The sequence below is a fragment of the Aedes aegypti genome, chromosome 1 (genome assembly GCF_002204515.2).
Source record: "Aedes aegypti strain LVP_AGWG chromosome 1, AaegL5.0 Primary Assembly, whole genome shotgun sequence".
In the NCBI taxonomy this organism is placed as follows: Eukaryota; Metazoa; Arthropoda; class Insecta; order Diptera; family Culicidae; genus Aedes; species Aedes aegypti.
In genome coordinates, this window is record NC_035107.1 from 228,330,620 (window position 1) to 228,350,742 (window position 20,123).

The 20,123-nt window shown below is 41.5% G+C and overlaps 1 protein-coding gene across 9 annotated transcripts in view; it reads left to right on the plus strand.

Moving 5' to 3' along the window:
- The window catches only part of LOC5580170 (band 4.1-like protein 4), a 623,318-nt gene that overhangs the window by 571,199 nt on the left and 31,996 nt on the right, over positions 1-20,123 (plus strand). For 4 of the 9 annotated variants that reach the window (XM_021837225.1, XM_021837227.1, XM_021837230.1 and 1 more), the window contains exons 3-12: positions 6,372-6,476; positions 16,018-16,142; positions 16,304-16,401; positions 16,484-16,692; positions 16,752-16,904; positions 16,963-17,132; positions 17,207-17,398; positions 17,536-18,477; positions 18,537-18,683; positions 18,739-19,774. In XM_021837225.1, coding sequence (XP_021692917.1) covers positions 6,372-6,476; positions 16,018-16,142; positions 16,304-16,401; positions 16,484-16,692; positions 16,752-16,904; positions 16,963-17,132; positions 17,207-17,398; positions 17,536-18,477; positions 18,537-18,683; positions 18,739-19,774 — 3,177 coding nt within the window. The remainder of the gene's footprint in view (positions 1-6,371; positions 6,477-16,017; positions 16,143-16,303; positions 16,402-16,483; positions 16,693-16,751; positions 16,905-16,962; positions 17,133-17,206; positions 17,399-17,535; positions 18,478-18,536; positions 18,684-18,738; positions 19,775-20,123) is intronic. The other 5 variants (XM_021837231.1, XM_021837229.1, XM_021837233.1 and 2 more) reach the window with 5 other exon arrangements.

The following is a 20,123-nucleotide window of genomic DNA, read 5'->3' on the forward strand; positions in this document are numbered from 1 at the left end:
AGTTATAAGTATCCTAAATGCATTTGAATTTGGAAGTTGTTTTTGATTTGATTTTGTATTTGGCTTTAAATAAATGCGAATTCATTTTTGTTTCAATTTGGATTTCAATAAGATTTAGATTTTGTTTTTTATGGGATTCTTAATGAGGCTTTGAATTAAACATTGACTAATGTCTTCATATTCAACTTGATATAGAATTTGGATTAAAATTTGGGTTTGAATCTTAAGTTGAATTTGAAGTTGACCTTTTAGTTTAATTTAAGAATGATTTTAAATTAAATTTGATGTTGAATTAGTAATATAATTCGAAGTTCAATTTGGAGTTTTTTAAGTTGAATGAGGATTTTAATTCTAGAGATAAATTAGAAATTGAATAAAAAGTTGAATTCACAGTTGAACTTGAAGTTGAATTCAGTAAATAATTTGAGGTTAACTCTGAATTTCAGTCTCAATTGAATGTGAATTGGAGTGATTTAATGAATCAACAAGTTAAAAAAAAACTTAAAACTCCATCAAAACTTAAGAATTTGGATTTGAATCCTCAATTTTCCTCCTTATCCATAGATCGCATCACCGACCAAAGTGACTTCCAAATTTTTTTCCTCCCTATCTAATAATCACCCTTCTCGTGGTGATTGTTGAGATGCAGAGGTATTCTTGGTCGCTTGGAGCAACAATCAAACACTATCACCGTAAGATCTGGTAGATGTACAAGTCGAGAATAAGTCAGTCTATGCTTTGCTATGCTAAATTTGAGTTGTATACTTTGATTATATTTAAAGTTTAATTTGAAGTTTAATTTTTAGTTGTATTTCAGTTTGATGTGGAGTGGAATTTGAAACTGAATAAACACATCGTTTGGAGATAAATTTAGAGTTGAATATGGAGCTCATTTAAAAATTTAATTTTGAGTTGTATTTGGAGTTACATTTGTAGCTGAATTTGAAATTGTATATGGTTTTGTATACAGTCATTCCATGAAAAACCGCTCTAGTGGGTCACCGAATTCCGTGAAAATTTGCTATTTTGTTTCTTATCCGAAAAAAGGATACATGTGTTTTTGGATTTTTTGATTAGGGTGACCATTTCCGAAATAGAGTGACGAAAAAAATCGCGATTTTGCAAAATTTTTATATCTTTAAAATCTGTAACTTTTGAACCGCTTGACCGATTTTCAATTTTCTTAGACGAAATGAAAGCTAAAGATTTTATACTTGTTTTTAATTATGAATCGTGGTTTACGGCCAACCAGCCGAGTGGAAGTTTAACGACTACCGAAAAGCTAAATATTACATATAAGTTGCAATTGGATTAGATGGATAAATTGATGTGAAGATTTTGCGAAAAACTTTTCAAGAAAAATATAGAATTTCACAAAAATAGTTTTTTTACATGAAAAAAATAAAAAAAATCCGTTTTTTCGTGTTTTGAAGGCTTTAGAACAAAAGGGTCTATTGCTGCTCTCATTTTTTTTATAAAAGTTCAGAAAATATTACGTTTAATTTTAAATTTTCAGCGATGTATTACTTTTTAAGTTTTCGGGAAAATATATTTTTTTTGCAAATAAAAAAAAAACAGTCATTTAAATAATTTTATTTGCAAACTCGCGATTTTTCTGGTCACTTTTTTTTATGTAAAAAACAATTTTTGTGAAATTTTATATTTTTCTTGAAAAATCAAAATCTTAAGCTTTCATTGAAATCATTGAATTCATCTTTAGCAAATCCAATCAAAAAATCCAAAAACACATGTATCCTTATTTCGGACAAGGAACAAAATAGAAAATTTTCACGGAATTCGGTGTCCCACTAGATCGGTTTTTCATGGAATGGCTGTATTAGGGGTTGCATTTGGAATTACATTTCAAATTAAATTTGAAGTTCATATTGCAGTTGACTTTGGAGTTGAATTTGGAGTTGTTTTTTGGTTCAATATAGAGGAGAATTTAAGGATAAATTTGAAATTAATTTTAGAATTGCAATAATGAATTTGGAATTGGGTTTTTGTCGAATTTAGAGTCCGGAAAGTTTTAAAATATTGAGTTAAATTCTGTATTGAATTTAGAGTTAAATTTGAAGTGCAATTTGGGGTTGAATATTTAGTTATATTTAGAGTTGTATTCGCATTTGTATTTGGCGATAAATTAAAAACTGAATGTGTAGTTGAATATAGAGTTTAATTGCAGTCAGTGATGCCTATTCATTTTTTTTGAAAATCTGGAAGATTTTGAAAATTTGTCTGGAAAAGCCTGGATCGCTTATGTCGTATATAGAAAACCATACAAATTTTTTACGAAACCATACAAATTCATTTCAAAATGTATCTGGATCCCCAAGATTTTTGTAAAAAGGGGCCTCAAAAATCTGGAATATTTTAAACAAATCTGGAAGGTTCAAAACGCTGAATTTCAAACTCATAATATGTAGAATAAATTTAGGTTAGACTTTCATGTTAATTTGATGTTGACAGTCTATATGAATTTGGGGGAATTTGGGGGGATTGGGATTGGGATTGGGATTGGGTTGGGATTGGGATTGGATTTGGGATTGGGGATTGGATTGGGATTGGGATGGGATTGGGATTGGGATTGGGATGTGGGATTGGGATTGGGATTGGGATTGGGATTGGATTGGGTTGGGATTGGGATTGGTGATTGGGATTGGGATTTGGGATTGGATTGGGATTGGGATTGGGATTGGGATTGGGATTGGGATTGGGATTGGGATTGGGATTGGGATTGGGATTGGGATTGGGATTGGGATTGGGATTGGGATTGGGATTGGGATTGGGATTGGATTGGGATTGGGATTGGGATTGGGATTGGGATTGGGATTGGGATTGGATTGGGATTGGGATTGGGATTGGGATTGGGATTGGATTGGGATTGGGATTGGGAATTGGGATTGGGATTGGGATGGGAATTGGGATTGGGATTGGGGATTGGGATTGGGATTGGGATTGGGATTGGGATTGGGATGGGATTGGGATTGGGATTGGGATTGGGATTGGGATTGGGATTGGGATTGGGATTGGGATTGGGATTGGGATTGGGATTGGGATTGGGATTGGGATTGGGATTGGGATTGGGATTGGGATTGGGATTGGGATTGGGATTGGATTGGGATTGGGATTGGGATTGGGATTGGGATTGGGATTGGGATTGGGATTGGGATTGGGATTGGGATTGGGATTGGGATTGGGATTGGGATTGGGATTGGGATTGGGATTGGGATTGGGATTGGGATTGGGATTGGGATTGGGATTGGGATTGGGATTGGGATTGGGATTGGGATTGGGATTGGGATTGGGATTGGGATTGGGATTGGGATTGGGATTGGGATTGGGATTGGGATTGGGATTGGGATTGGGATTGGGATTGGGATTGGGATTGGGATTGGGATTGGGATTGGGATTGGGATTGGGATTGGGATTGGGATTGGGATTGGGATTGGGATTGGGATTGGGATTGATTGGGATTGGGATTGGGATTGGGATTGGGATTGGGATTGGGATTGGGATTGGGATTGGGATTGGGATTGGGATTGGGGATTGGGATTGGGATTGGGATTGGGATTGGGATTGGGATGGGATTGGGATTGGGATTGGGATTGGGATTGGTGGGATTGGGATTGGATTGGGATTGGGATTGGATTGGGATTGGGATTGGGATTGGGATTGGAAATGATTTTGTTAGCTTCTTCACTCTCAATGTTTGAATAGATCCTACCCAGCTAACACAAACTCGTATACGATAGCACATAAGAGTACAAAAGTGGAGGCGTTATATGTACATATGCCATTAGACTGCATGCAAAATGGACGTATAGCGCCTCCACATTTGTACTCTTATATGCTATCATATACGATCATGTGTTTACTGGGTAGATATTATGTTAGCTGATCTCCAACTCTTCTCCTAGGCATAGCCATCACATACCTCTCAGAAACTTGACACAGGGACCCGCATTCTGATCATGTCTACAGCGATAGCCTCTTAACTGGCATTGTTTAAGGCATTCTTATTTTTTATCCTGAGATGATAAAAAATTTAACGAAGCTTAATCCATCTATCGATAAAGAAGTCTTGGTCAATTATGGTCAATTATGGTTTTCACACAAAATCAAGGTTAAAACTTGTTTTCGTCTTAATTTTCACCTGTCACACGAAATACGAATGTGAAAATTTCAACATTGGCAAAGAAAGCTCTCAGTTAATAACTATGGAAATGCTCATAAGAACACTAAGCTGAATAGCCGGCTGTGTCCCAGTGGCGACGTTAATGCCAAGAAGAAGATGATAAAAAATTGGACGTAGCTAGATCCATCTATCGAAAAAAAAGTCGTGGATTGAAAATAAACCCAATTGAGGTTTCCACACAAAATCAAGGTCATAACTTGTTTTCGTCTTAATATCTACGTTAATTTTAAACTTTACGTTGCCTGTCCTTCTTCTCCAGTTCTCCTGAACTTACTCACCCATAGCAACCAGATTGAAATATTTATGAATTCCGTCGGAATGAACTTTTTATCGCCACACCACCCGGTCACTATTCCCGGGGACCTCGGACGCAGTCAAGTGCGAAAAACAACTTCTTCCCGACTTGGTCACTGGCAGCGAACTTATAAATAATTAATTTAGCCATTTCATCACAAAGATAATCGCACCAACAACGAAGTGGAAGAGAGGAGTCCGGCGACGGTCGACATTCCTATTCCGCCAAACTCATCTGAAGCAAGGAACGCAACTAAAAGACTTCTAATAGCAGCAAAGTTTTCCGCCATCCAACTGCGGCGTCGTGTGTCGTAATTGAGTTTGGTAAGAGCGAGCAATGGGCGAAATAATGTTGCAAAGTGACCACCCGGGGCCGCATTTTTGTCGGATGCTCCTATCATTCTTCGTGTAGGTCGTTTAACCTTTCAACTTGGATGAGCTGGAAAAGTCGCTGATGATGGGAGCTTCGAACCGACAGATAAGCATCGTCTGGGGGACATAGATTCTCAAACTGTATTAAGAGTGTCGCTGAGAATTATAATTTCTCATTGGAAGTTTTCATCAAATAATAAAAAGTGAAACATTGAAACCTCAGGGAAAAATAAAAGTAGAAGAAACTTTCTCAGTTTTTCTCTGCTGAATCGCGAAAAAAAACTCGATAGCTGAGTGGATCGTGTATCCCGAAAGATTGGGACCCTCTGGTCTAGAAACCACGATGACGTAACGGAGAACACGACCATAGATTTCAAGTGTGCGGTGCCGATAGACTGTAAGAGCGATGACCACCGACCGACCACATGATTGATTTCTAGGAAGGATCAATGGCTTTGGGTTTGTTGGCCCCCTTTCTTGTGAGGGAAAAGTTCATCCATTCTCCGTTCTGGATTTTCCTTGTTAGAGAGAAAATTGATTGAATACAAGCTCATGGTCAACGGAATACAGTCAATTGGCGAAGGCACCTGTTGTGCGACAAATTGCTTTGGACAGTTGGAATTGAATGAAAGGGCATCAAGATACTACGAATAACAGTCAGGGAAGGAAGTTTTCCTTTGAATGATGTTTTTTTTAATTTCAATTTTCAGGGTCAATCGTATTAATATTGTCTAGATCAAAGAAACGTTTATTTTATTAGTAAATTTTCAGGACTTTTAGACTATATTTAAGTAGACCTGGTTTCCATGAATATCAAAGTGTCTACCATTTTCTAGTAAAATATGCCTATTAGTGCCACCAATGCACTTTCGCACTCAAGTTCAAATTCAACTAATTCAAAATACTAGCTCGTTGGAATCCCACCATTCGCAATTGAAACACAAGCCATACAATCCCAGGATTTCCAAACAACTGAAACGCAATCCAATTCGGCTTCAGAGCAAATCTTGGAACCATCGTTCCAGCGAAGCCATTATCACTTGACACGATACAGCCAATGCACCACACGCCTTCCATCCAGCACAATATCCGAAAATGAAAACCAAACAACAGGCTTTCGCAAGCAACCAGAACCGATCCATTTTGATGTAAACATAAATCCATTCCAATTGTACACACAATCGCATCATCTTCTCCCACTCCGTCCCATGGAAAAAAGAATCTAGGAGAAATGACGACTGTGTATTTTGGGGCTTCATGCAATGCAATCCGACTGTCGTCCTTCTGACTACAGTATGGTCCATGAAAAATGCTAATATCATCATAATCATGTAATCAAGAAGTAACACAAATTTGTGAAAACATTCAGAACGATTCGGCTCCGTAATGTCTTTTGATGATGATTTTCGCATTTTTTTTTTATCCACCCTGTAGTCCTAAAATCACCGATACGAACCGAGGCGGCATCATTAATCTGAATTTGGTATTTTTCTCTTTTCCCTTCCAGGACGATCTGCCCGGTCAAGCCTTGTTAGATGTAGTATTCGCAAGACTGAACCTGATTGAGACTGCCTATTTCGGAATACGTTACATAGATCAGGATAATCAGACGGTAAGTACTGTGGCAAACACGGACAAACACCACACAACAATCTCATCTCACAGGCTCCACGCTGGAAACTATCGGAAATGTCGCCCTGCCCTAGCTAGGACCGGTCCGTTACTGAGGGCCGGAGATGGTGTGCGTCGGGTTCGATTGATACGGCCAGTGGTAACGGCCATCGAGAGTCAGAATGGTGCATGGACCATATTATTTCAATATATACTTTTCCAATAGGTTTCAAGGTGGAGATGCATCGAAGCAAAACGTTGAATTTTCAAGAGCACAAATCAAAAGAACCTGACAACCGTTCGTGTTGAAACTTTGATCAATTGGTCCCCACCAGCGATGAACCAGTGAGTTAAATTTTTAGAATGCACGGCTGTTCGGTTTCCTAGATTTATATTCTTGAAAATTCGAGGTATGGTTTCGATGCATCTTCACCTTAAAAATTGTAATAAGATAAAGTAGATTTATGTCAAGCTACCTATGCAAGCACCGTGCGTTGAAAGAAAAATAAACCTTTTGGTACTGAATAATCATGTTCCATTGATATTTTTTGAAAAGGTATAGCATTTGGTCCAAAATTTCGTTTTTCGAGAGTCAAAATATATCCTGCAGTTGGGAGTAATTTCTAATGCGACGTTTTGAGGAAAAAGAATCAAATTCAAAGTTTTGAAAGGTACTTACTTACTTACTTATTTGGCTTTACATCAATTATCTTGATAAAGCCTCGCCAACAGTATTTCGTCAATTCCCTCGGTTCATGGCCGCTTCTCTCCATCCTCGACTGTGACCCACGCTCTCCAGGTCCTGGTGTACCTGGTCAATCCACCTAGCTCGCTGCGCCCCACGCCTTCTTGTTCCAACCGGATTCGTGGCGAACACCATCTTTACAAGGTTGTTGTCCGGCATTCTTGCAACATGCCCTGCCCAGCGTATCCTTCCAGCTTTAGCTACCTTCACGATACTGGGTTCGCCGTAGAGTTGAGCGAGCTCGTGGTTCATCCTTCGCCACCACACGCCGTTCTCCTGCACGCCGCCGAAGATCGTCCTTAGCACTCGGCGTTCGAAAACCCCAAGAGCTTGCAAGTCCTCCTCGAGCATAGTCCTCGCCTCATGCCCATAGAGGACTACCGGTCTTATGAGCGTTTTGTACATCGTGCATTTGGTGCGGGGGTGAATCTTTCTTGACCGCAGTTTCTTCTGGAGCCCATAGTAGGCACGACTTCCGCTGATGATGCGCCTTCATATTTCCCGACTAACATTGTTGTCAGCCGTCAACAAGGATCCGAGGTAGACGAACTCGTCCACCACCTCGAAGGTATCCCCGTCTATCGTAACACTGCTTCCTAGGCGGGCCCTGTCGCGCTCAGTTCCGCCAACCAGCATGTACTTTGTTTTCGACGCATTCACCATTAGCCCGACTCTTGTTGCTTCGCGTTTCAGGCGGGTGAACAAATCTGCCACCGTTTCAAATTTTCTCCCAATAATATCCATGTCGTCCGCGAAGCAAACAAATTGACCGGATCTCGTGAAAATCGTGCCTCGACTGTTAAGTCCGGCTCTCCGCATGACACCTTCAAGCGCAATATTGAACAACAGGCACGAAATTCCATCGCCCTGTCGTAGTCCCCGCCGAGACTCGAACGAACTGGAGTGTTCGCCCGAGATCTTCACGCAGTTTTGCACACCGTCCATCGTTGCTCTGATCAATCTTGTGAGCTTCCCGGGAAAGCTGTTCTCGTCCATGATTTTCCATAGCTCTATGCGGTCGATACTATCGTATGCCGCTTTGAAATCGATGAACAAATGGTGCGTAGGGACCTGGTACTCACGGCATTTCTGGAGGATTTGCCGCACGGAAAAGATCTGGTCCGTTGTCGAGCGGCCGTCGATGAAACCTGCTTGATAACTTCCCACGAACTCGTTTGCTATAAGTGATAGACGACGGAAGAGAATCTGGGATAGCACTTTATAGGCGGCGTTTAGGATGGTGATTGCACGATAATTTTCACACTCCAGTTTGTCGCCCTTTTTGTAGATAGGGCATATAACGCCTTGCTTCCACTCCTCCGGTAGCTGTTCCGTTTCCCAGATTCTGACTATCAGCCGATGCAGACAAGCGGCCAACCTGTCCGGGCCCATCTTGATGAGTTCGGCTCCGATACCATCCTTGCCAGCGGCTTTGTTGTTCTTGAGCTGTTGAATGGCATCCTTAACATCCCCCATCGTGGGAGCTGGTTGATTTCCGCTGTCCGCTGTGCTGACGTAGCCATCGCCTTCGCTGTTCTGACCTTCTGTGCCTGTGTTCTCTGCGCCATTCAGGTGTTCATCGTAGTGCTGCTTCCACCTTTCGATCACCTCGCGTCCGTCCGTCAAGATGCTCCCATCCTTATCCCGGCACATCTCAGCTCGCGGCACGAAGCCTTTGCGGGATGTGTTGAGCTTCTGATAGAACTTCCGCGTTTCTTGAGAACGGTACAGCAACTCCATCTCTTGGCATTCCACCTCTTCCAGGCGGCGCTTTTTGTCCCGGAATAGGCGGGTTTGCTGTTTCCGCTTCAGTCTGTATCGTTCCACGTTTTGCCGCGTACCATGCTGCAGCATTGCAGCCCGCGCTGCATTCTTCTCCTCTAAAACCTCCTGGCACTCCTCGTCGAACCAATCGTTTCTTGAGCTCCGTTCCACATATCCGACAACGCTTTCGGCAGCGTCGTTAATGGCTGCTTTGACTGTCCTCCAGCAGTCCTCAAGAGGGGCCCTATCGAGCTCGCCCTCATCCGGCAACGTTGCCTCAAGATGCCGCGCGTACGCATTGGCGACATCCGGTTGTTTCAGTCGCTCGAGATTGTACCGGGGCGGGCGTCGGTACCGTACATTGTTGATGACGGATAGTTTTGGGCGCAGTTTCACCATCACCAGGTAGTGGTCGGAGTCAATGTTGGCGCCACGATAGGTTCTGACGTCGGTTATGTCAGAGAAGTGCCGTCCATCGATCAAAACGTGGTCGATTTGCGATTCTGTCTGCTGAGGTGACCTCCAGGTGTACTGATACGGGAGGCTGTGCTGGAAATAGGTGCTACGAATGGCCATATTCTTGGAGGCGGCAAAATCTATCAGTCGTAGGCCGTTCTCGTTCGTCAGCCGGTGGGCGCTGAACTTTCCAATCGTCGTCGGTCTGAACTCCTCCTCCTGGCCAACCTGAGCGTTCAAATCTCCTATGATGATCTTGACGTCGTGGCTTGGGCAGCGGTCGTACTCGCGTTCGAGCTGCGCGTAAAATGCGTCCTTGTCATCATCAGTGCTTCTGGAGTGTGGGCTATGCACGTTGATTATGCTGAAGTTAAAGAATCGGCCTTTGATTCTTAACTTGCACATTCGTTCATTGATCGGCCACCACCCGATCACGCGCCTTTGCATATCACCCATCACTATGAAAGCTGTTCCCAGCTCGCGTGTGTTGCCGCAGCTCTGGTAGATGGTATGATTACCTCTAAACGTTCGCACCAATGCTCCTGTCCAGCACACCTCCTGCAGCGCTACGATGTCGAAACCGCGGGTCTTCAGTACACCAGAGAGTATGCGAATACTTCCAATGAAGTTGAGAGATTTGCAGTTCCAAGTACCGAGTTTCCAATCGCTAGTCCTTTTTCGTCGCTGTGGTCTTTGCCGATTGTTCCGATCCGTATTCTCTCGTTGACGTTCCTGTGCTGATGTGTTTTTACGGTTGGCTTGCAGGGCCTGATACCAACCCCCTAGATTTCCGGAGGACCATTCCCCCTAAATGTTCGGAGGGCCATAGTGCGCAGTTTAGCTTAGAGTCCTTCTCTGGCACTCGGACGATGATCAGCCGCCCCTGACGTGGGGAACAGACGCTGTTGTGAGCCGCTCCTAACGTGGAGTACAGACGCTCCAGGTTTGCAAAAGCAAACCCCCCCACCGGGGGTTGGTTACCCGATCTTCCCCAAGGTTACTCGTACCCCGGCCAGTACCACGAGGAGGTAGGGATAGGAGTTGCTGGGCAAGAGGCTAAGGACCGCACAAAGGGGTCTATTTTATTCCTGCAGGTACGCGAGGTACCAATGGTACGCCATGCCCAGCCATTTACCGCGCCAGTTTTGAAAGGTATTCTTGGATAGAATTCTGTAGTAAGTGTAGAAGCAGAATACCTAAACTATTTCACAGAAGTATGCTGAGGGCAATTCCTAGTTGTGAGTAATGCTCTTACAAGAACTTCTTACAGTAATGCCTGGAGTAAGTCCTGAATGAATCTTTGAGTGTGATAGATTAAGAATGGAAGATAGAAGCAAGTGAGAGATATACAACTACAAAGTACGAGGAAAGGGACGAGACTGGGATTGAACCCAGGACCTTCTGCTTATGGAGCAGAAGTGGTAGTCATTAGACCACCAACCCCGTCACTTATATTTTACTAGAAGATTTGCTTCAAAAATTGCTGGAGGAATCCCTTGATGTTGATTCTGATATGAAAAGAATCCTTGAATATCGTTCAGAACACTCGACATAATCCTGGAGAAATTCCGAAAAGAATTGTCACAATATTTCGTGAAATATTGATAGAAATCCCTTATATCTTCGAAAAGCATTGAAAATCCTTGACGAAACTTTGTTTTAATTATTCGAGGATTTCCTGGATAACACAATTCATGTGCAATTTATTGTGCACTAGTGGGAGGCGACCGTATAAAAAAGTGAAGCAGTGTATTTTAGAGGAACTCTGAAAGATTTAGTGAAATCTTCAGAATGTTCGAGGACTTACAGAAAAAAAAAATACTGGAGAAACGTGCTGAAAAATATCGTCAAATGGGATTTCAAGACGAATCAATAAACATTTTCGGGTGTTTCTAATAGAAATTCTTTGGAAATATTTTGTATGTATCATTGACAAAAATTTGGTACGAATGCCGTTTAAAAGAATATTTAGACGAAGCGGAAGAGGAAAGGAATTTAGGAAGATATTCATGAAGAAATGTGTAAGGATCTTTCCTACAACAATTCATTAGAAAAGGGTTTTATCCATTTTCGACAACCCACATTATGGGATTGAATTCTTGTGAAATTCCCGGGCGAAATTCCTAGAGGTTTTCTGGCAAAAGTCTGGGGAATCAAGAGGTTAAAGAAGGGATTCTGCTAAATTTAAAGGATAATTTTTAAAGATAATTTTGATGTAACTTCTTGGAATTTTTATATTATTATTTATTAGAGATGTTTATGTTTTGGTTGCCCATCTATTGTTTCTACTTGCTTCAACATTTCGTTGCTTCTCCTTCCTTCATATGATGCTTTCTTGAGGAACTTTGGAACTGAGAACTTGACTTGACTTTGAAACTTTGAGAAACTTCAAACAAAAATCTTTCCATACTCCAAAAAACAACACTTTACTAAATTCAGGAGAAAAGTAAAATTTGAAAGTTTAGAAAAATTCTTATACGCACGGTTCCTGATTTCTAAAAGTCTATCGGGTATTCCTCAACCAATTCCAAAATTGATGCAAATTTTGATTTCTTACAAGATTTCAACAAGATTTAAATAATTAAATCAGAAATCTGATATAGATCAAAAATGAATATGGAGTGATTCCTATAGAAGTTTGTTAAGAAATTCAAAATATTGATGTATTCCTTAGCCGAGCGGTTAGAGTCCGCGGCTACAAAGCAAAGCCATGCTGAAGGTGTCTGGGTTCAATTCCCGGTCGGTCCAAGATCTTTTCGTAATGGAAATTTCCTTGACTTCCCTGGGCATAAAGTATCATCGTACCTGCCACACGATATACGAATGCGAAAATGGCAACTTTGGCATAGAAAGCTCTCAGTTAATAACTGTGGAAGTGCTCATAAGAATACTAAGCTGAGAAGCAGGCTCTGTCCCAGTGGGGACGTTAATGCCAAGAAGAAGAAGAAGATGTATTCCTGAAGGCAAATTCCGGCGAGCATTTTTTTTTTTTCGAAGAGAAGAAAATTTCTTTCACTACTCACTAGCAAGAAAATTTCTTTTCATCGAAGAAAATACGCACCGGATTTAACATACTGAAGTAGTTTTTTAACCAAATATGGAGAGTAAATAGATTTCTAGATGTTATTTATGGATGATACCCGGGTATTACATCCGACATCAGAGGGTGAACAATAATATAATTCTATAAAAAAAAATGCCTGAACAAATTGCTTGGGAAACTTTTGAGTATTTTCGCGGAAGAATTTTTGTAAGAACAGTTAAACGTATTCAGTTGTTTGAATTGTTTTAAAATTCACAGATATGTTTTTTTAAGAAATTTCTCTGAAAAATCCTTACGTACATTTTACGAATTAAATCCTGTTTTATTGTTTAAGAAAATCTTGTGGAACATTAAGTGCAATCCTGAGAATAAAACCTGAAAAATCATTGAATGCTTTTTGCAGGAAGTCCGGGATATTTTTTGCTGTAAATTCTTAAAGCAATCCTTTAAGAATTTCCGAGAGATTTTCCGAAAGATTGTTTGAAGGAGTCAGATAAAAAACTTTAAAAGATCCTCAAAGGAAACTTTGACTGGAAAACGGTTGACTGAAGAATTTATGGAAAAATGCATGGTGATCTAGAGTTTTTTTTAGTAATTCCAGAAAATCCTAAACAAGTTTTGGATGAACAACTAAATGATATTTTAAGCCAATAATTTGTATTTTTTTTTTTTGTGTGTAATAAGCACGTAGAGTAAGGTGGGGCAAAAGTTCGACCTTAGTGGTATAATCAAAGTTTCCTGGAAAACAATAGTAGTTGATACAAAACAAATACCATACAGTGAACCTTCAACATGTTGGCTATAATTTTGCTGAACAAACTTGTGTCAAAATAATTACCCATTTTTAGTTATAACAGTTTCAAAATTAAATGTCTTAAACAAACTTTTGCCCCATCGGTGGGGCAAGAGTTCGAATCTAGTGTGGGGCAAAAGTTCGCTGGTTAAAACACACAATATCAATACTTTTATGACAGGCATACTTTATTACAGCCTTAAACTTAAGTTTGCCGAAAAATACACACTAAATTTTCATAAAAAATTGCCCAAAACAGGGTTAATTGTAATATACACAAAAATAGCAGTTTTTCGCAAAACTAAGTGGAAATGTTAAATTTTGATGACATTTTTCACACAATCAGGCAAGTTTAGCTGAATTTGAAGATAATATGTGGATTTTAGGCAATTTGCAACTTTTTCCGTGAGTTAATACATGGGTCGAACTTTTGCCCCGCTGATTCGAATTTTTGCCCCACTATGGGCCAAAAATTGTTACCAAACATTTATGCAAAAACTAATACACCTCAAAGCATCCTTATGATAGGCCTAGAAACGCCCGTACATAAAATATTGAAAAAGATTTTATCTACATTTGGTTTCATGCAACGAAAGTTTGACCGAAAATTACAATATTCACGTCAAAAAACAACAAATAGCCATAAATTTTCCAAATCTCAATCAATTTTTATGATATTTGGAGTGAAAGTCTCTTATTTGAATAGAATTCGAGCCACCATGACATTTATAAATTTTGTTTTGAATTGAACTGGAAATCTTAAAAAGAAATTCTTGCCCCACTCGAACTTTTGCCCCACTTTACTCTACAGATCTTTCCGAGAGAAATGTTTAAAAGACTTTCTAGTGTTCTCTGGCAGAGGTTTCTTTATGCAACTAGGTAGAGATGTTTCGCAAAATTATCATATAAGATCAGAAAGCCTTAAGAATCTTTAGAAAAAAAATCTGTTGAATAATAACTACTAATGCCGGGAATAATTTCCGTAGAAATCCCATGTGGAGCTCAGTGGAAACTGGTGAGAGAGCTCTTTAAGAGAGCACTGAAAACGCATGAAAATAATTTAGAACAGATAATCCGAAATTCAAATCTTTGCAAATTATGTTATTTGTGAATATCGTAATATTGCTACCGATTTTACTTCAGTGGAGTAGAGTAAGGTGGGGCAAAAGTTCGACCTTAGTGGTATAATCAATGTTTCCAGGAAAACAATAGCAGTTAAAACAAAACAAATACCATACAGTGAACCTTCAACATATTGGCTAGAATTTTGCTGAACAAACTTGTGTCAAAATATTTACCCATTTTTAGTTATAACAGTTTCAAAATAAATTGTCTTATTCGAACTTTTGCCCCACCGGTGGAGCAAAAGTTCGAATCTAGTGTGGGGCAAAAGTTCGCTAGCTAAAACACAAAATATGCATCCTTTTATGATAGGCATACTTTACCCCAGCCGTAAACTTGAGTTTGAAAAAATACACACTAAATTTTCATCAAAAAATTGCCCAAAACCGGGTTAATTGTAATATACTCAAAAATAGCAGTTTTTCACAAAACTATGTGGAAATGTAAAATTTTGGTGACAATTTTCACACGATCAGACAAATTTAACTAAATTTGAAAATAATATGTGGATTTCAGGCAATTTGTAAATTTTTCCGCGATTTTATACATGGGTCGAACTTTTGCCCCGCTGATTCGAACTTTTGCCCCACTATGGGCCAAAAATTGTTTTCAAGCATTTATGCAAAAACTAATACACCTCAAAGCAACCTTATGATAGGCCTAGAAACGCCCGTACATAAAATATTGAAAAATATTTTATCTTCAATTGGTTCCATGCAACGAAAGTTTGACCAAAAATTACAATATTCACGTCGAAAAACAACAAATAGCCATAACTTTTCCAAATCTCAATCGATTTTTATGATATTTGGATTGAAAGTCTCTTACTTGAATAGCATTCAACCCACCATGACATTTATAAGATTTGTTTTGAATTGAACTGGAAATCTTAAAAAGAAATTCTTACCCCACTCGAACTTTTGCCCCACTTTACTCTATGAATTTGATACGCCCCCTCCCCCAGAAAAAAAATCATAGTTAATATTGTCAGAAGAGGAATACTTGAAAGAAAAAAAACTCCTTAGAATTATTAGGGATATTCCTGGAGCAATTCTTACACTCATTGCATTCCCAGAGGAATCAATTGAGTAAGCTTTAACAGAATCTAGTGAAGAAATTCCAAAAACCACTTCTGATTTCAAAACACCATCCAAATTTTTCAAAAAATTCTTAAGCTGGTCATAAAGTAACTTCTGAAGACATCATTCTAGGATACCTTGACCAACTTATGTATTGATGTAAGGATTTCTGTACTAGCGAATAAATTGTTAGATAGACAAATCAAAGAGGAAATATTTTCAAAGCTTCCAAACCAATGTTTTTTGAGGAGCTCCTAAAAACATATAACAGTACTTCTTACATCTTCGCAACACGTAAAACAGGTGTTTAAAAAGGACCTCTCCGAGAAATATCTGATAAAAATTCATGAAACAAACGTGAATATTACCAACTCTCAAAACCCGAAACGCCCATCTACCATTCTGACTCTCAACGGCCCATCTCACAGACAATCTGCGGGAAACATCATCGTATCGTGTTGTCCCAATTTAACGAACCGATGCAGCAATGCCGGAGTGCAATAAATTGTCGTTATACTCACACGTTCCGTCTACTTGCAGCACTGGCTCGATCCAGCATCCCGACTGTCCCGGCAGCTGAAGGGGGGCAAGCAGCCCTTCGACCTGTATTTCGGGGTGAAATTTTACGCCTGCGATCCGTGCAAGCTAGTGGAGGAAATTACGAGGTAAGTACCCCGGTGGTAGATTCTGTCGGTTGCACATAAATCTGCTCCACTCCAGCCCGTTCGGTCGGTCGTTCGGGTTGGCAGAGTTCTCTTTTTGGGGGTGATTAACAGTATTGTTGTCTTCATGGGTCGTTGCTCGTCGTTCGACCCGACCCGTTCAGGTATCAACTGTATCTGCAGGTCAAGCAGGACATCCTCCAGGGCCGATTGCCGGTATCTTTTGAACTAGCTGCAGAACTGGGTGCTTACGTCGTGCAAGGTAAGAACAGCAAGAGTGTTAATCCAATTTGGACGGCAACATAAAACTGACTTGGTATTTTCGATACTCTCCTGTTTGGTAGCTGAATTGGGTGACTACGACCCCCGAAAACACCCTCCCGGTTACGTGTCCGAGTTCCGGCTGCTGAACAATCAGACCAAGGAAATCGAAAGCCGCATCCATGAGTTCCATGTTCAACTCAAGGGGATGTCGCCGTCGCAGGCGGAGTTCAACTATCTCGATAAAGTCAAGTGGCACGACATGTACGGAGTGGATTTGCATCCGGTGTTGGTGAGTTGGAAGACGTAGATTTATCGTACTATTTTGTTTGAAATTGTATATTTCTGTAGGGCGAAGATAGCGTTGAGTACTTCCTCGGTCTAACTCCTGGAGGCATTGTAGTGCTGCGAAACAAGACTACAGTTGCACATTATTATTGGCCTCGGATAGCTAAGGTCTACTTCAAAGGGCGTTATTTTATGTTACGAGTCTGTGATAAGAATGTAAGTCAACTAACGTTTTTCACTTAAGTAATTGCTAACCTTAAACTCTATCTAACAGAACGAAATAAGCACGTACGGTTTCGAGACACCAAAAAAGAGCGCCTGCAAACATCTGTGGAAGTGCTGCGTTGAACACCATTCCTTTTTCCGACTGGTACGGACGGCACACATGCAGGCAAACTCCGGCGCAGCGAGCTTAACTTCGCTAAGCTCCAAATTCAGGTACAGGTCTGTTATCTCATGATTTCAGATCTTCAATCCTTTTGAGCTTCCCACGAACTACAAGTAAATTCTTATTACAGCGGTCGAACCGAACGACAGCAGATGAAAGAGGTTCTATCCCATCAACGAGCTCCACCGGCCTTCACAAGAACTCCCTCGCGAAGACAGCCACGGCGAATCGTCGATGATCATCCAGAAGAGAAGATGTTCGATGCACCGAAATACATTCAGCAGGAGATCAAAACCGTATCGATACCTCAACCGGCTCAAACGTGAGTACTGACTGCATTCGAATCAGTCGAAATCCCGAATTCTTCAAAGTGGCGTTGATCTCTATCTGTCTCTTTCTCACCCTTTCCTTTCACCTGTATGTGCACCCATCTCCATTTCTCCTCCTACCCCTCTACAGGTTTGACAGCCCTTATCGTTCTACTTGCAGCATACCAGCTGCATTGAACACTAGTAGTAGTAGCAAAGGTCATCCACAGCCACCAGATTCGCCCAGGAGTACACGAAGTGCCCCGTGGATGCGTTCTCAGCAGCGAGGTCTCTTCGGTATTAACTCCAGCCCAAAATCGGTGCGATCGGCATCCACACGGATGAGTGCTCCGGTCAACAACAACCGGATGCGATCGAGTTCGGTGGAAAGTCACTCATCTAATGAGTCACGTTCCGGGCGTAGACGGCGTCATCGTAGCCGCCGAGTTTCCGATAACGAAAGCGAAATGTCCCGTGGATCTGGACGATCCGGACGATCGCATAACTCCCACCGCAAACACCGCCGTCATCGCTCGAAGAATCGCCGCAACCGTTCTGATACAGAAAGCCGCGATCGCAGCTATTCCAGCCATCGACGATCAACGGAGTCGATCGAGTTGGTGGATTCGGGCGAACAGTGGCTCGAAGTGCAACGAAAACAAGCTGATAACGTTCACAAGGCAGCCGTCATCAAGAGTAGTCAGGTCATCAAGGGTTCTACACCAGACTCGGGTATCGCGCATCATCACCGAAGTCGTCGGCATCGAAAACATCGTTCACCGTCGGAGAAGATTTGGTCTAGCGAACTGACCAAGCACTTGCAGTTTGATCTGGTAGACACGACCGGTATGACGGAGGATCAACTCAGGGAAATCCCGTACACCGTGGTTGAGACGAACCAACACGCTTCCAAAAAACCCAGTGCCCTCAAGGTGCACAAAACTAGTCATCACGATCACCAGCGAATCGATCGGATACGGGAGTACCCGAAGGAGAACGTGAATGATCATATGAGCGCAGTTAATGGGTCCATTCGGTCAGCGAGTACGATCAGCTCGTCGCGAGATTACGATCGCAATTCGGGGCTGATCAGGTGGGATCACGAATTATTCTTCCAAAATTTTGATCTAATTGTGTGTTTAATTATTGTAGGATGATGTCAAGCATGAGTATGGGAGACTTTATCTCTCCGACGGGATCCAGCTTGAGTCCTTTGGATAGTTCTGGGCTTCGCGTAAGTCATGAGCACACAGATTCTGGTCTTGGTGCAGATCAGGACTACGCATACTCTTCCGAAAGGTATTCTTCTTCATATTCTTGTACCGATCAGATTTGAGCATATCTTGCGTTTTAGGTCCAGTGACAGTGCCAAATATGGCACCAACAAATCCTCCGGAGCCTCGGTCACCTCAGCGCATACCAAATCGTCTTCGTCGAACAACATGAAGAGCCATCACCATCCCGTGAGTAGTAGTGGTAGTTGTTGTACAACAACCGTAACATCAACCACGAGGAAGCCGCCTCTCTGCCCAAGCCGGCAGCAGAAGGTTGCCATTCCTGGTGTACATAGCACTTCGACCTCATCCAACAGTCGCTTGATCAATAACAGTAACACACACTTTCAAAACAATCACTACACCTTTAGCCTAACACGAAACTACTCGTCGACCTCCGGTGGTGTTCCCGGTAGTCACGGTACCAACCATCCGGGAGGTCGAAATGCTTTCGGGTCTAGCACTAGCACTGGTTATGGGTTGAACTCGTACGGTTACATTGATTCGGCCGCGACCCTGTCGTCGACTTCTCCGTACCACTACTACTACGATGGAACCGGATTCCGCAGCACCGTTGGTCAACCGCCGGGTTTCGGCGGTAATCACATAGCTCCTGGCGGTGGAGTCGGTTTGGACAGCTCTCGGCTCGGTTCCATCAGGGGAACCAAGTCCGATATTGGAGTACCAATCCGACCCAAGCATTACCATCGGCAACAGCAGCAACAGCAGTACATAACGAATATCCATAACTTCAATCGCCACGGTAGTGGCAGCAGTAAACGAATCATGACTCCGTCCACCAAAACGGACTATCTGGAAAATTACAAGACTGGTGTCGAAAGACTTAGACAAAGTAGCAACTTCATCAATAATAACAATAACAAAAGTAGCCATCAAAATAGTCCAACGGAAGCTTTCAAAGGGTTGCTGAATTCCTCCACGAGTGCACAGAACATTGCCAACAATAATTACCAGCCACCGCTTCCGATTACGAATAGTTCCAGCAATGGGAACTTCAAAACTTCGGCGTCCGCTGGTAAAGGCCCCTTGGTTTACATGGACAAGAATCAAAACAGTAGAAATAGTCCTCTTAGCAGTCCTCTGAATCAGGCAAATGTAAGTAGAGAATCGTTTCTTGTGAACGTTTGCTTGTGTGCACGCAACCCCGTGTTGATCCTGCCTGCCGAAAATGATGTTCGTTGAATGCCCTGCATGTTTTCTGAAATTGAATGCTGATTGATTTCTGTTTTTTAGTTTATTGAATGTTGCATGCTCTTTAGTAAGATACTTGCCCCCTTTTAAATCTATTGCTCTTCTTCGCCGAAAACAAATCTTAATGCACAAAAGAAAAATCTATCAGTATCTGAACGAACCTAGATAGTGCTTCTCGCCTTGAAATCCCAAAAATCCTACAACTTCAATGCATGTTTTGAATAGTTTCGAGGCTCTACAACACCCTCAAACA